Raw genomic sequence first — 16,256 nt, forward strand, 5'->3', positions numbered from 1 at the left:
AACTGAGGACAATTGTGAGGTAAGTTTCTTTTGCTGTATTGAAGTTAAATCAGAGCGATTTTCTTGCTTCTAGTTAGCGTAAATGATTCTCAAGATAATCTTTTAATATGGGACAGGTTATTTTACGTTTTACAAAGTGTTTCAAGTCAAAATATCACTTGAATTCATATTGTTGTGAACAAATTTTAGTTGTTTTTTCATTAGTAGATGGCGCTGAGGGCATGTTTATTGTGTAAAAAATCAACAGATTCCGTTCGATATTTTCACTTGATTTCATCAGAATACTATGAGCTTTACATATTTATCTTTTATCAGAGTGAACACAGTAAAATGTGTTCTTTCATGCCAAATAATTTTGTTGATTAAAGCACATTTCTCTCAAATTTTGTTTACAGTCGAGTTTGATGGTGCTATACCGAAATTTCCATGTTGCCGATACACGATAATAGTCGTTAGCAGATGAACATTCTTTCTTCAGCTTCACCTAGAACTAGCCGCTTAAATTTAGCAGTACAATGGTACCTCGACATACGAAAGGCTCAACTTCCGAAAAACTCGAGATACGAAAGCAAATACGAAAAATTTTACAGCTCTACATACGAAAAGTTTTCAAGATACGAAAGGTTGTTGCTGTAAAGTCCCGAGATTCGCCCGGACCACCGAGAACAATTTTAAAACTCCCGCGCCACCAGCTGAGTAAACTCGCCGCCATCCTCCCGCTCTCCCATTGGTTCCTGATGCTAGTCACCCCATAAGATCCTGCTCTCCTATTGGTCAGCATCTACCCCTTTTGCTGTAAGTATTCTATTGGTAAAAGGATGCTGTAAATTGAAAAACTTATTCATGCAACACATTTAATAAAAAAAAAACATTAGGTAAAGATAGAATAAAGAATAGAAATGAATGGTTATTATACTGTTTGGTAGTTTCAGTAGTTGAAGAGAGATAATGAAAATTTATGGCTTACTGTGTAAAGTGATTGCTTGGCGATCATTCGATACTTGTAAGTGCTGGATGTAAACAGAAGTTTAGAAGCTTTTTTTTTGTTTGTTTATTATAGTTAATGGTTACTTAATAATTATTTGAAATGAGTACATGCAATACATTTAATAAAAAAAAATGTGAATTAGATATCATAAAATATAAAATAAATGAGACTGCCAACAAATACGTATTTTTTAGAATTCTTCTGTTTTAATATTACGTTACGTATATGTTTCATTATAGCTGTCAGTAACTCGGTATCTCCATTAGGTAAAGATAGAATAAAGAATAGAAATGAATGGTTATTATACTGTTTGGTAGTTTCATTAGTTGAAGAGAGATACTAATGAAAATTTATGGCTTACTGTGTCCTAGGAAAAATGATTGCTTGGCGTTCGTTCGGTACTCGTAAGACGGTAAGAGCTGAATATAAACAATCGATTGGAAGGTTTTTTTGTTTTTTTTATTGTGTATTATAGTTAATGATTAATTAATAATTATTTGAAATGAGTACATACTGATTATTTATACATTTTATAGGCATATTCTAAGCTTTTAGCTTCTTGGGTTTAGATGTTAGAATCATAGACTAGGTTACAGTAGCAACCGCTAACATAGGCTAGGCTTATTGCTAAGGGACATATGCTAAAGTCCTAATATATGCAGTAAAAATGGGGTTGAACATTACATGGAGTTGAATATTACTCAAGTATGTACAGTATTTTGCCTTTTTGGAGTCATATTTCTTCTGTCTGATCGGCGTCGTAACCCTAGAACATGTATTTTAGGCCTGGAAATATAATTTACTGGGGTGTTTTTGGAGGGCTTGGAACGGATTAGCCATTTTACATGTAAAATGTGGTCCAAGATACGAAAACCTCATGATACGAAGGGCGCCTCGGAACGGATTAATTTCGTATCTCGAGGTACTACTGTATATGCCCTTGCTGATCTTTTCTTCATAGAGAATAAGGATATATAGTCATGTAAAAATGCATCGGACCTATTCTTCTTAACGTCATTTGTAACATAACTTCGGTCTTTTTTTACTATTGCTCAATGGTTGAAATGCAAGCAAACCACTATAGTTATCGGATTTGGTTCATAGCAAACCAGCTGTTTCTGGCTGTATGCATTTACACAACAAGTATAACATTACTGACGATACTTTTAGCTTTCTCTTTTACTCTTTTTAACTTAACTAGAAGATGGCATAGATAAAGAGATTGAGGAATAGGGGTTAGCCTAACTAGAAAATGGGATATATAAACAGAGGGAAAAGCCTTTGAAATTTTGTCTCAAAAATTGAACTTGCATGTTAAATGAGATACATGATCAAATCACTGTTTTAGGGTGAAAATTTGGGGGTCGCATGATATGCGAGATCGTGGTTACATGAGTATCTACGATAGTAGCATTCACAGAACCCCAGGGATGGACCTGCAACAATATTTAGGGCTCACAATGTTGAAATGTTAACACCTAGATTCTGGACATTGTTGCAGTCCAGTGGTTTAATTTGGTGGTTAGACATTATCTGGATATGAAAATAAAAATTGGGAAGTGGTCAAGAAAGGTAACCAGAGGTCACTCAAGAGACCTAAGTAACTCTTCTTTCTGGCAGAGGGAGATGAGATGGCATTCTAGCTGAAGGTGCTTCTAAATTACCAATGGTAAAAGCTGTGACATTGTTGGAGGAAACAAACCACTGCTGCCATGATTTATGAACACTGTTTCTGGTGTGCCCAGAGAAACACAAATTGAGGGACCACCATCTCATTGGGCAGACTTCAAATACACGAGCAACAGTGATAACCACGCTAATAAATGTTGCATGTAAAAGGAGTGCGATCATATGCTCAAAACATATGCAGGGCAGTTTTTGAGATAATGGATGAAAAATTGCAATTACATAATGAAATCAGTAATATGTCCTAAGGTGGTATTTCTTCACTGGATAGGCTTAGTCTTCATAGAGGCTCTAATATTTTATAAACTCCAAGATCCTTGAGGAGTCCAGGGACCTATGAGGATAGCTCTACGTTGGTGATACCCAAAAACTCTCCTTACATTGGAACATGCAAACCATTCAGATTCTATATAGTGACTGTACTGCCAGAAAATTATTTGATTAAAAGGATGTGGTTTTATAAGTAATCATTCACCACCATTTCACTGAGATTTTATAAATTAAAAATAAAATAGACCTATTTATTATTATTGGAACATACTTGATTCTCCCACTAATGTGAGAATTGCTGCAATATCTCCAGAAAAACTTAAATTTCATTACATAAAGTAGTTTTTAAAACAAAATTTTCTTAATTTTTTCTTGAGTAAAGATTAAAAATTACCATCCTATAAATTCCTTTGACACTGGTGTTGGTTCTGTGCTTATGAAGGTATCAAACAAAATGAACACATTTAAGCAGCCATGTCTGAAACTAGAACTGGTAGATCAAACGGAAAAATTCCCAAAAAAGAATAACTACATGACACTTTTTTTACACCAATAACAGAGCAGCAAATCCTCAGTAGGATAATGGCAGCCATCAGTTCATAATTAAAGAAATGTAAGATGGTATTAAGCTGTAATTGGACTTTTTCAACAGTTACCTAATGGCTACCCTTTATAACCTAGATCCTTGTTTGTTGACAGTGCAGTACAACACAACAGTAAAATGACAAATTTTCTTAGACAATTTGTATTTTTCATAGCTACAAACCTGAGGTCTTAACAACAGGATGTGTAGCAACCTCCCACGTTGGTGCACAAGTTGCAAATTCTGCCGCTTCCCCATCTCCAGGGCCTATTCGTCACCGTAAGGATTTCAAGGCGCCTCTCAAGAGGTCAAAGGTTGTGAGCACGAAAATAGTGCAGCAGGAGTGTTTGCCTCCCCTCCCTCTCTCTGGTGCTCCCCAGGGTTCAACTCCGAGGGATTACTGTTCTATTTCGAGTGTTCAGGACACTTCTACGCACGTACGTGTCCGCCCCGCACGTGCACGTACGCAAATCATCTCTTGGGAGAGTGTGTAGTGATGTCCCTAATGTTGTGGTTGGTTCGTAGCAGGAGTTGGCACTTAGATCCAGCCCAGACAGGTTGGTTGGTGCTTCTGGCTGTTTGGCTGCTGGTTCCTCTGTTGTTTACAAGAGGAAGGTGCTTTAGATAAGCCTGCACATTCTTCTCAACGTCGATCTCCATTGCCAGAGCAGGGGGAGGGAGACATGCAAGAGTTTTTGTCTTCCTTTACAGAAGTTGTCAATCTCATTTGTGGGTTCAACAATTTGAAGAGTAGGACTCTGGCTCGGTCATCTTTCACTCCTTCCTGCTTGGAAGCCTTGCTGGGAGCTACGTAAGATCCCAAGTCATTGTTTCAACTTCCCTTATTGGGGCATGTCCAGTTGGTCTTACATAAGGTAAACGCCTCTTGTTTCAGATCGGGATGGATCACTTCGCTCAAGGGGCTCTGCCAAGTTGCTTCCCCCACCTCTCATGAGGCATAGGAAGTACTACGCTAAAAACTCTGCATACCTGATGTCACATCATCTTAACCCGGACATCATTCATCTGAAGCTAGGGTTGACTTTGGAGCAGGTGAAGTCGGTGGCTCTGTCCTTGTTGCCTCAGCTTTGGAGTCTACGGCTGCCTCCATGTTGCAGACTGTCTCTTGGTTGGACTTCTGGTCGGCTGTCATGGCCAAGATAGCATCTGACAGGTCCCCAGAGGGGTTGGTGAGTACTTCTTCTTTTGCCAGTTTCTTGCAGTCTGGAGGCAAGGCGTTCTCGTATCTTGCACACCTGTCTTAATTTATGGGCTAACCTTCTCCTGATTAGAAGAGACGCAGCTTTATCCAGGATGGAAAGATCGGTCGACCCTGGGTCCTTCCTGGCATTGAGGAATGGGGATCTTTTGGAATCTCAATTTCTGTTTCCTCGGACTGAGATGGAGGATGCAATAGACCAGCGCCAGGCTGACGCGAAGGACAGATTAGTGCACCAGTCTGTGTCTAAGTCAGAGTCTTGTCCTTGGAGACGTGTGGCTCCTCCTCTTCCCCCTGCCCAGCAGCAGTCACAAAGGTTGTCACCTGGTAGGCCGTCACATCTTGGTGCCCAAGGCGTCAGGAGGTTGGAGGCCTGTAATCAACTTATCCATCTTGAATCATTTCATTAGGAATGCCAAATTTCAATCAGCAGTAATAGCAAGAACTGGACACAAATCACAAGAAATTGTGTCGATCTCCAACACTTTCAGAAGATCCATTTATAAAATGTTTACAAAACTAATTCTTTAGATGAGAAGTACTTTTGGTAGTTATTCCTTTTATGACTAAAAACCCTTGTGAGCGCCAAGATTTATAGCTCAGTGTTAAGTTTAAAAAAAAAAAACTATCTTTGAAATTTTAGGTTATTTATTCCTCTTAAACCCTAAATGTTGAGGTTTCATAGGTCTTGAGTATAAGTGATGAACCATTATAATGTCACATCAGGTCTAGTATAATGATTATTTTAGTAAATCATGATTCCAGATATTTGATACCATTATCTTTCTATATTAATATGATCAAATTCCATCAACAGATTTAATGATATAGAACAAGCAACGGCTAGTAAGTTTGCCTTGGAGCAGAAGCAACGTGAGGAAGCAAAGCAGCGAAAGGAGAGTGGCGTTGAGTGGGTGCCAAGATTATTTCATTTGGTAGGCGATAATTGGATTTATAGCAATCCTTTACAGGGGCGGACAGCTGTTTAGCCATGACCTTTAAAAGTCATGTTAAGCCCGTCACATCGTTAAATCAAACCAGAGTCTGTGCTGTGCAACAGCTTTTTGACTTTTGAAATCATAATGCCAGACTGACCAAAAATTTGTGAAACCTTATCAAGTGTCCGTGTGCGAGGTCACGAAGACATTACCTATGCAAACTTTTAACTTGCAAAAATTATCAGTAGCTCTTGTGGCAATACTTGGTTTACATATCATGTTCCTTTCAGGATTTTTAAAATTTGTATTGGAAAACCAGTTACAAACTGTTTCCATCAGCTTTTGTATAACACATATGTTATGTGAAAATTTTAGTACTTTAATTTTTCTGAGTGACTCATAAAAGTTGACAATTTTGTTGAATATGAACCAGTGAAAGACACTGCTGTGCATTGATAGTCCCATCAAGCTCAAGTCATAATATCAGGGTTGCCTTCCATCAGATGCAGATGAGATATGTTTAGATGGTCATAGGATTTTCATCTGAAAATTGTGAAACAAGATACGTACATATTGTGTAAGCAGTGGATCTGCCTTCTCCGAACTGTCAAGTACTTTTGAAACTCGCCCATCCATAGTCATAAATGCTGTGAAGTCACTTGTAGCACTTAAGTGATTTTATTATGAAAATGTCAACCCTATGCATAGCCCCGAGGTCATAAACTGTGGACTTCAAGTGTTGAAGTGCAGGTTCAAATTGTACTAATAAACTGGCAGTTCTGTAGTTATTGTAGCTGTGATTAATATTTTTATAAATATGACATTTTGATGTCTGCTACCTGCCAGTGTTTTTTTAGCTTTGAATAAATGAGAGAGATACTTCTTTAGTGTAAATAAGTAATTAAATAAATGCAATACATTTCTTACATAGAAATCCTCGAGAGTTGGCTTGTAAATTTTCCTGTGACTTTTGAATGAGCAAAATTACTAGTGAAATTATTATTGTAAAAGTGCACAAAATAATGTTTGCCACAACCATCTCCTTAAATATTAAAAAGTGGGTTTATTTCTTTATTTAAGATGTTTGCTACTTAGTATGAACACTAAAACCTAAGCATACCTACTTCAGGTAAAGGAGTTTGATTGTTGGCATGTTGTTCTCATGATGAAAAGTACTGTATATCAGAATTACAAAAGGTTTGATAATGAAAGAAACACAAAGCTTGGTCAAATGCCTATCATATCCAGGCATTAGCATGTTCTCATAGAATGATTTTGACTCTCAAAGATATTAATGTCATCATCTTAAGGTGCTCAAATTTTGCACTATTAACAAAAACCAGTATTTTTCTTGAGTGTGTTCTAATTGTTATTATGACCAATAGTGGTTGGCTTTCTTTCCTTTGGGGGGCAAGGTTCAATTTCTGTGGTTAAGGAATTGTTGAGAGGTTTGGGGTTATACTTTAAATACTTATTAGAGTAAATGCAATGACAGATATTCATTGGATACTTACTTTGACAATGATTTTTCTAAAGAAATTTGACGTTTTGAGCAGATTATTTAATGAAGTTACTGCTAGGTTTATCTAAGGAAGAATTATGAGATATATCATATCATTTAAAGGTACTGTACTTTTACAAAGTTTTTCCAGTTCATTCATTACAGGAACTGCTTAGGCTATGAGTTATGACAAATTATTTTTTTATTCCTAATATCTAACAGGATCATTTTGAAACTGGATTAACTTGAAACCAAATTGTTTTAGGCAGTTTAGAATATTAACATGAATTTATGTGATGCTTCTAGAAATCAGGATTATCTTTCTGTATTGATTATAATCCAGTTTACTTATGGTCACCTAGTAAGATTTACGCATTTCACTATGGCGATCCCTATGGAAAATATAGGCAACAATTCTCATGGATGAAGGCTAAAGACGCTAGTCACATCAACCATTGATAATCATATGAGTGTCATGCCTTAAAAAATATTTGTATCTTTTCATTTTTAGATCTAGGCAATGTTATGGTGCTGACCAAGTTATCCTTGATCTTTAGTCCATAGATTGACAATAATGGTGTGTTATCGTTTCTGGGCCAGTTCCTGCAATTTGTCATTATCTCTGGTAAATTTTTTAACAAACTTTATTTCTGCTTTACTACTTTTGATATAAATTTGTTCCTACACATATACAAACCTTCGGTCTTTACATAAGGGGTTTACTTTTAGCGTAAACTGGAACCAGTCGTGTAAATAATACAAGGTGGTTATTGGTAGTTGGCTACTGACGATAGGGGAGGGAGCTCCATCATCCAGTCGGTTTGCATTCACTTTTCCTTTTTGCTGGCAGTCTGAGAAAGACAATTCTCTTCTGCTACCTGCCATTTGACTTGATTCTCCTTAATTCTTCTTAATTTTTTTTGTTTTGAATGTACTTGTTATTTTGAGATATTTTGGGAAATATTGCAATTTCACATCATGTTCTTCAATATGTTCTATTGTTTAAATGTTGTTTTGTTCCCCCTTTCTTCCCCCATAATTGTTCCTACACAGTTATGCTGCGTAGTTGTTATGAACTCGTTTTAGCCTGTATAAGCCTTTCTCTTTGATATTCTGCCTAGCTTGTTTTACCTTTAATATAGTGCAAACCCAACTCTTGTCTTATCTTTGGTATTTGTTCTTTTATTGTTACTTCTTTTTCCTATCATGCACCAAGGGAGGACTGCCTCTCACCTCCAATCATATCTAATTTTAGACGACTACATCCGAATGGACAGATCGTTTTCCCAGACCTTTATGGCCATCGTTGCATAAGGTGACAACCTTTCACAGCTGTACTCATCCACAGGAACTTATACCTTCTACAGGTAGGATAGGAATATTTAAGTTGTTCCAACTTTACTTCGGAACCTAATCTCTTTTGGAGCCGGGATAGTTGCAGTTTCGACAGCACAGGTTTCTTTGGATTTCCATATGTTTCCAACTGCAGTTTAAGTTTCTGCAGACCTTATGGATGGCCGTACCTCTGACAGGCCCCATGGCAGTGTGCCTTTGGGTGTTTTGTTGATATCAGACTTCCACGATCAGACTGCCTTTCCCAACAGCATGGAGTCACAGCATCTTCGGCAGGTGCTTTTCATAGGATGAAGATTAGGGCCACAGTTGCAAAGAAGACGGACTGGTGGCCCTAGAGTAGACAAAGCTGCGTGAGGGGCAGCCCTGGCTGCCCTAGCATGACCAGGACAGTCCCACTTGGTTAAGAGATGACCCACACACACAGCCAGGACCCCTTTCCATTTTTAATAATAAGATGACTTTGAAATTATATTAATGATAATATACGTAATCTCAGAGATTAATACAGTAATAATAATATCTCAAAGGTTAATACAGTAATAGGATAGTAATTTAAGGTACTAGCTGACCTACCTGGTACTGCTCAGGAAAACTGCGAATGAAAGGCTATGGGTGAGGGGCAGGATGGGGGAGGGGAAAGTGGAGGGAGAAAGGAGAAGGGAAGGGAAAGGGGTAGGGGAGATGGGGTGGTGGAACTGGGAGGGGGAGAGGGATGGGAGGGTGAGGGGTAGATAGAGGGAGAGGGAAGGGGAACGGGAAATAGCATTTCTGTATTAGAAGAGAAAAATCATCTCCTCTAAACATAAGCCTGTCGCCCTTTCAACAACAGTCAGACCTTTTACCGATTGTGTTAAATAAACTGCACAGCAAACCAGAGGAAAATCGTGCAAGGATCTGTCTTCAGCAAACTTCATGAATTCAGTGCCAGGTAGGTCAGCTACAAACTATCCTCAGCCAAAGCCCTATCCAATAGTTTATGTTTGGTTTAAACTGTTTAGCTGTGATTGAATGACAGACAGATGGACATAACACCCATTATAGTATTATTATGTTTCTTAACCTCTTTCTTCTCTCATCAACAACTCTCTCTCTCTCTCTCTCTCTCTCTCTCTCTCTCTCTCTCTCTCTCTCTCTCTCTCTCTCTCTCTCTCTGCCCAACCCCTACCCCCTTTGGTGCCACTGATGTCTTACCCCCACAGTATTCAATAAAAGGTCAAGTGAATGTATATTGATCGGATGGCGGAGCTCCCACCCCTACCATCAGTAGCCAACTACATACCAATAACCACCTTGATTTTATTTAACGGCTAGTTCCAACTTGGACTGAAAGTAAACCCCACATGTAAAGGCCTCAGGTTTGTATGTTAGGAAAAATACAAATTACTTTAAAAATTAGTAGTTTTTAAAATTGTTAATTTTTATTGTAATCTGTCAGAATATATGAACTTCTTAATGCAACATGTCAGGGATCCTGTATGAACAGTTATCTTGCAAATGCATCAAGGAATTTAAGTTCTTAAGTGCCAAGTCAGCATTCTTGGCTATTACAAAGTACTATAATAAAATTTTACTTACAAGTGTTCTCCCTGAATATTAGATATTTGTGGCAAACATTTTAAATTACTCAATCAGTATCCTATAGATACTTCAGTCTAAGGGCACAGGCGATAAAGATTTGAGGGTAATGAGTTGCTGTAATCAAGTCCAGCATACTTAGAATACTTTAGGAATAATGTAGTAGGTGATCCTGTATATTGCAGGAACAAAGATTTTTCTGCTTTAAATATTGCTCACCAACATTGCAAAGAACTGAATACAAAAAAAAGTTTTGCAATACATGTGTAAGGGCTAAAATACTTTTTTCCAGGAGATATATAATGAAACAATTATTGCATGTTAACCAAGTTATCCAAAAATCACGGTGCTCAGAAGAGCATGCAGTTTTATGAAACAACTTGACTTCTAACATACAATTTTATGTAATAACAACATATAAAAGCATGATTTCAACTGATAACCTGAGAAGCTTGTCTTTTCTATTTTGACAGGGTGTCTGCAATATGCAGTTGTGTTTTTATAGCCTAATTTGAGTAGGAATATTATGTATACTGTAATGAATGTGATTTGGATTAAACTTGCCTCTGAAGGATTATGATACGTAACATGGCAAATGCCAAGGTGTTATCATTTTATTTTTACTGTAATTTTATCCTTTTGGCAAGTACTCCTTTGTCAATCTTTTAAATACAAAATTTCATGCAAAATGTTTTCTGGCATGCTTAGATTTTTATGCCATTATACATACAATTCATGTAGTATTGTGCGTGGGTCTACAATAATTAACAGCATTATTATATTTTGTTTTCCTCTAGCTTTGAAGCTATAAAAAAATTTTCCATTCTAGCATCAAACTTATATGCATGTTTGGTTATAGAAAGTTACATTTTATTTGGAAGCAAGTAATTTGTCAATAGCTGTAAAAAAAATCGTATTGTCTTTTCCATTACAGTATTTACCGTACTTCAAAAACCATTTTAGCTTGGCATGGTTGCTTTCTAAAATACAATGTTTTGGGTTCTTTGAAATGTGAGGAAAAGTGGCATGCAGTCAAAAGCTGCTAAATATACAGCAGTAAGGAATCCTCATTTACAAATTGTTTTACAGCTACTTTCACGTGTATTCTAAAATATTTAACCTGGGGGGGCAATAAGTGTCATACTTCTATGTTTACCAACAAGAGTCAACAGGCGAGATTCAGTGTTTTCAGCTCTCTCTCTCTCTCTCTCTCTACCAAATTGGATGTACATATTAGTGTGTTTTTTCTCTAAATCCCTTTCTATAGTTTTACCATTATGCAGGAATTTTAAAAGGGTAAAACACATTTCTCTGCCCCTCAGAAAACAGGTGTACTTCAGAGTTGTGCTATCACATGCCATATAGTATCAGAAAAATAAAGATGTTTGTATATACAGTTCACAGTAATATTTCCTTATCATTCACTTACACTGTATAAAATTAAAAATAATTATGCATCTTGACTGTTTACAAAAGCAACCACTGTTCCTAAATAACATGGCCCTTTGAAATGAAGATGAATATGAGATAATTTAAACTATATGCCAAAATTTTTTATTGTCCATTAGTTTAGGTTTAAGGACAATATAACATATTGTTTTGTTAAGTGTTTTATTTAATGCTGTGAAGAAGTCATGCAACTACATTCTTTAGTATGGAACCAAAGCTTAATTGAAAAAACTGGCACCTCAACTTAACACACTACAGCTTATCACATAAGTCACTTTACAAAAGTAAAAACTGCATTCTGTATGTAATGGAATAATGTGGTTAGCACTAGACAGACATCATGGATTCTGAAACAAATGCAAGTGATATTTATGTCTAACCTTGTAGATGGCTTTGATTCCAGGTAACTGATCCAGTATGGGCCATTTAGTAACTTTCTGCCAATCTCTTAAACGTCTGGCCTGTGTTTATCTGCTCTGTAATGAGACTGCACTTACAAAATGCAACTTCTTTATGTCTAGCATAACTTGCTGCATAGCAACCTGGCTTAGCTAGTTTAGCAAGGTGTGATTTTGCTGCTCTATTCCTTGGACATGTTTTTCTTATGCTGCTTTTTCTATTTTATATGGATAAACAGGTAATCACACTATTGCCAAGTTTTTCTTTAATAACGATTATGTTCATTATATGAAGATTTACTCTTGTATTTATAGGCATTACAAAAGGAGTTAATTTTCTTGTAAGAGTGGTTCTCAGTTCATAATGAATAACACAATAGTTCTTAACTAACAATGGGAAGCATATCAGATTATATAAGTATAATTCTTAATATAACTGCTACAATATTAAAAAGAAATGTATTTATAGATATAAACAATGCATCTACAAAAATACATTACTGAAGGTGTAAAAATGATTGATGTCCGATTACTACATACTACTATGATTCCTAAAGTACTCGACTAAAGTTAAAATCCATTTCAATGTAAAGTAGATAGCTGATGTATCAAAATATTTTATTGTGTATAAAAATATATTTTAATTGTTAAAACTTATTATTACAACAATACAATACATGACAACAGAATTAGATATAAAATTTCTGAATATTATCAATATTTCTGGACAACATTACTGCTTATAAACTCAAGAACTGCTACTGCTGGACATACATTTTGTATTCTCACAATATTTAGGTCATAAATTTTTACTGTAGAGTAATTATCTATTACACTAAGATTGGGTGGAATAAATAATATGTACAATATCTTTAAAGGTTACAATTATTGCAAGGAAGAGGTAAGCTGATGTTCTGAGTTTTGAATTTTTTTTTTTTACAATTTCTGTTTAGATGCGAACATTGAAAATCATTAAGAAAGATCTTCCAAGCAGTTGAACAGAGTAATGAATTCAAAAATACCCGTATGCATGAAAATTAGGAATAAAAAAAGTACCATGTGCATTGCATATGAGGTATGTATACGTGTGAGAGTGCTGATTTTTCATAGTGGGTAACTCTTGCTGCCATTTTGTACTTATCGTACATTTTAGTATCTCCACATTAAAAACTTAATTTTTTTTTTTTCAAATCTGTGTGTTTGTACACAAAGATGCATGACACCATATTGTTACTATTTAGAAATGGCACAAGAAAATTTATGAAATCCTTATGCTGTCCAAAATATGTAAACTTACATATATTTTTAGTATACCATGCACACATACATAAGTTTGGATGAAAAATTTATCAGAGCTTTATTGTGGAGATATCAAATGTTGTACAATACTAGCAGTAGTAGTTACTTGTTCACCAGCTCACGTGCAAAATATATAAGATACTGTTACTTTTCATTACTGAATTTAACAGCTTGAAAGACCCCCTCACACCATCCAATGAAATAATGATACATTATAATTGACAAGATGAAATGAAACAATCTTCATCGCATAAGCTTATTTACTACTGGGTCTTATCTGTTAAGCTGAGGTGCCAGTGTTCAGAAATAAAATTTCAAAAGATACCAAACTAAAAAATCATGCACTAAAATCCAATTTGATTGTGCACAAACATTTATTACAAATCAGTACTGTAGCTCCATGATATATTAATGATAAACACGAAGTAAAACTGATGTCCATTTTCCCAAAGGGCAAGATGGAAACACTGTACAATTTATGCAAGTGTTTAAATTTCCTAGAGGACTAAGACTAAACTTACTGTGTACAAACTGTTTTCAGCTAAACTGGAAATTATGCATCTCTCCTAGGAATTACAGTTTTCGGTTACATCTAAAGAAATTGTGTTACATCATTCATCACTACTAGAACCACAGTATGAAATTTGGGAAATACTTATTGCTGGCCCAAAAACTGATTTTTATTGCTCTTTTGCATTTAAAGGCGTTTCTAATAGTTGATAAGTCGTTCCGACACGATTACTACCCTTTACTTTCATATATAGAGTATTCCTTGCACATCGCTATGCTCCACTGTTTTAGACTTCTTTACAGAAACAAAATCCTAACGCTACCTGGAACCCCCTAGATTGACCCAAGTTAAGTTTTAATTTTAACCAATTTTAAAACCTTTTAGTATCTGTTCTTGTAGCTATATTGTACTTTTAATTTATGAGGGTTGATTCTGTCATTGTAGTATCACTGAATTTATGAGAGTTATTTCTAAAAAAAAGTTTATTTGTGCCTTCTCCCTAACTTTTTTTCCTTTCTTGACCTCCCCTGATTATTTTCATCAAATTACACTACACCAAACTTTGTGCATCAATTAAGTTGCAAGATTTTATGCAGAAAAACTTAACTTTTCACAAGTAAATCAAACCTGTGCTTGCCTGACTTGAACTTCTGTTTGTGTAGTAAGTTAGGGATATCCTTGCACAAAAACAATGAACTGAATTTGGCAGTCAGTTTAATAACAATGATTTAAATCAATAAATACAATTTTCTACTCTGCTTTTTTTTCACAGCTGATTCAAGTTATGCTAGGTAATTCAGCTGGTTCTCATAATTTGTGAGATTTTGAGAGTCAAGATCCCCTGGCAGCATGTTCTATTGTCTGGAGATAAAAGCTTAATATTTTAGAAATTAGGACGAATGTAACAAAGTGTACTTTGCATATGGAGAGGGTGAATCCACTTTATATGATTTCTGATAGTGACATTCATGATTCAAGACTAACTTGAACTATTTTTTTATATTTTACAGTCAGCGAATAAACGTCCAGTCATTCACGATTTCTCTAATCTTGTTTGGTTTTCTCTTCACTTTACAATCAGGGGTAGACTTCCAGAGTTCATACTTTTGTTGCACTGCTTTGTTTTTATCTCTTAGTTTGTTAGTTTTAAATGTCAGCTATATTACTGCAAACCTATTATTAACCTGCAATTTTGTCCACTACAGTATAGTAAATGGGGACTAATATAAAAGGTATGATTTACTTGATTCAGAGGCTCCTGGCAGCAATTACAAAGCTATGATATTTTGATTGTTTTATAAACCACATGCGATAACACTGCAAATCAGTTACTTGATTATATATGCCATCAACTATACGAGCCTATAAGGCTAAATTTTAATAGTGTAATAAGTCTTTTAGATAACTAAATTTTTTTCTTGTAGAGCTCAAATTTTTATGATACTGGTAGGTTACAGTATACTATACAAGTGGCTCATGACTCGAATTGAATAAAATAAAAAGCATATCTTTGACAATTCTGAATCATCAAAATTTGGTTCCACAGAATGTCATGCCTTAAAATCATGAGTAAGTGATTACTTTTGCATCTTTAAGTGGCTATATCATAAACATTAACAAGTATGACGACAACTGAAAATTAATTAAAAATGACCTTATACATATCCTGATTACTCTGCTAGTTTAATTTAGCTCATAGTTTTTTTTTTCTTTTTTTTTTCTTTTAGACTAAATCATTCCTAAATGGGTCCAGGAGATGAGTGATTATATCTAAACCAAATGTTATCTCAGTTATATAGTAAACCTTTTTTATGTATATATATACTACTACATATATATATATATATGATATATATACATATATATATATATATATATACCAGACCAATTCTAGGAGCTCCCTTTCTCAATCTAAATAACAATTTTGAGATTTTTTTCAATATCAGTTCCTCCTCCTTCCACTTGCTAGTAATACTCAGTACAGCCTATCGAATGTAGTACTTCTTGCTTTCATTTAAGTTGATTATGGAAATTTATATCAGGGTAGCTTTGTCATAAACAGTGATTTGCTCTCTCTTACCTTTTTTGAGATTTTATCCATACAGTACAGTGATTATACATTACAATTATTGTGTATTTTTAATTATTTCAAGGTGTATTTTACATTTAATGCTCATTAGTTCCTTCATATGTATAAAGGCATTAATATTTTTTGTTACTTTATAACCCCTACATATTTGGTGTGTAAGGTTGTAGGCAAAGGATTTTCATAGCATATACTCCGAAAGGCTTAATATATTGTGTAAGTTTAAAAGTTTGTAGGGGAGATATCAGGCCTTTGAAGAGTGATACTTTTGATTACAGAACATCATTGGAAGGTGAGTTTTATTTATGGAAAAAAATTACTATTTCATATGGTGAAAACATATATCTTAACTCACTTGTGTAATACCAATTTCCACTGTTTTAATGGTTATATCTGC

General features: G+C 35.2%; 1 protein-coding gene across 6 annotated transcripts in view; it reads left to right on the top strand.

The window, feature by feature from the left end:
- LOC135201831 (oxysterol-binding protein-related protein 9-like) overlaps positions 1-6,627 on the top strand; it is a 254,236-nt gene extending 247,609 nt beyond the window's left edge. For all 6 annotated transcript variants that reach the window (XM_064231105.1, XM_064231103.1, XM_064231104.1 and 3 more), the window contains one exon: positions 5,564-6,627. In XM_064231105.1, the coding sequence (XP_064087175.1) occupies positions 5,564-5,735 (172 nt within the window). In that variant the 3' untranslated portion in view covers positions 5,736-6,627. The remainder of the gene's footprint in view (positions 1-5,563) is intronic.
- The last annotated feature ends 9,629 nt before the right edge of the window (positions 6,628-16,256 follow it).

The sequence above is a fragment of the Macrobrachium nipponense genome, chromosome 28 (assembly GCF_015104395.2).
Source record: "Macrobrachium nipponense isolate FS-2020 chromosome 28, ASM1510439v2, whole genome shotgun sequence".
NCBI classification, from domain to species: domain Eukaryota; kingdom Metazoa; phylum Arthropoda; class Malacostraca; order Decapoda; family Palaemonidae; genus Macrobrachium; species Macrobrachium nipponense.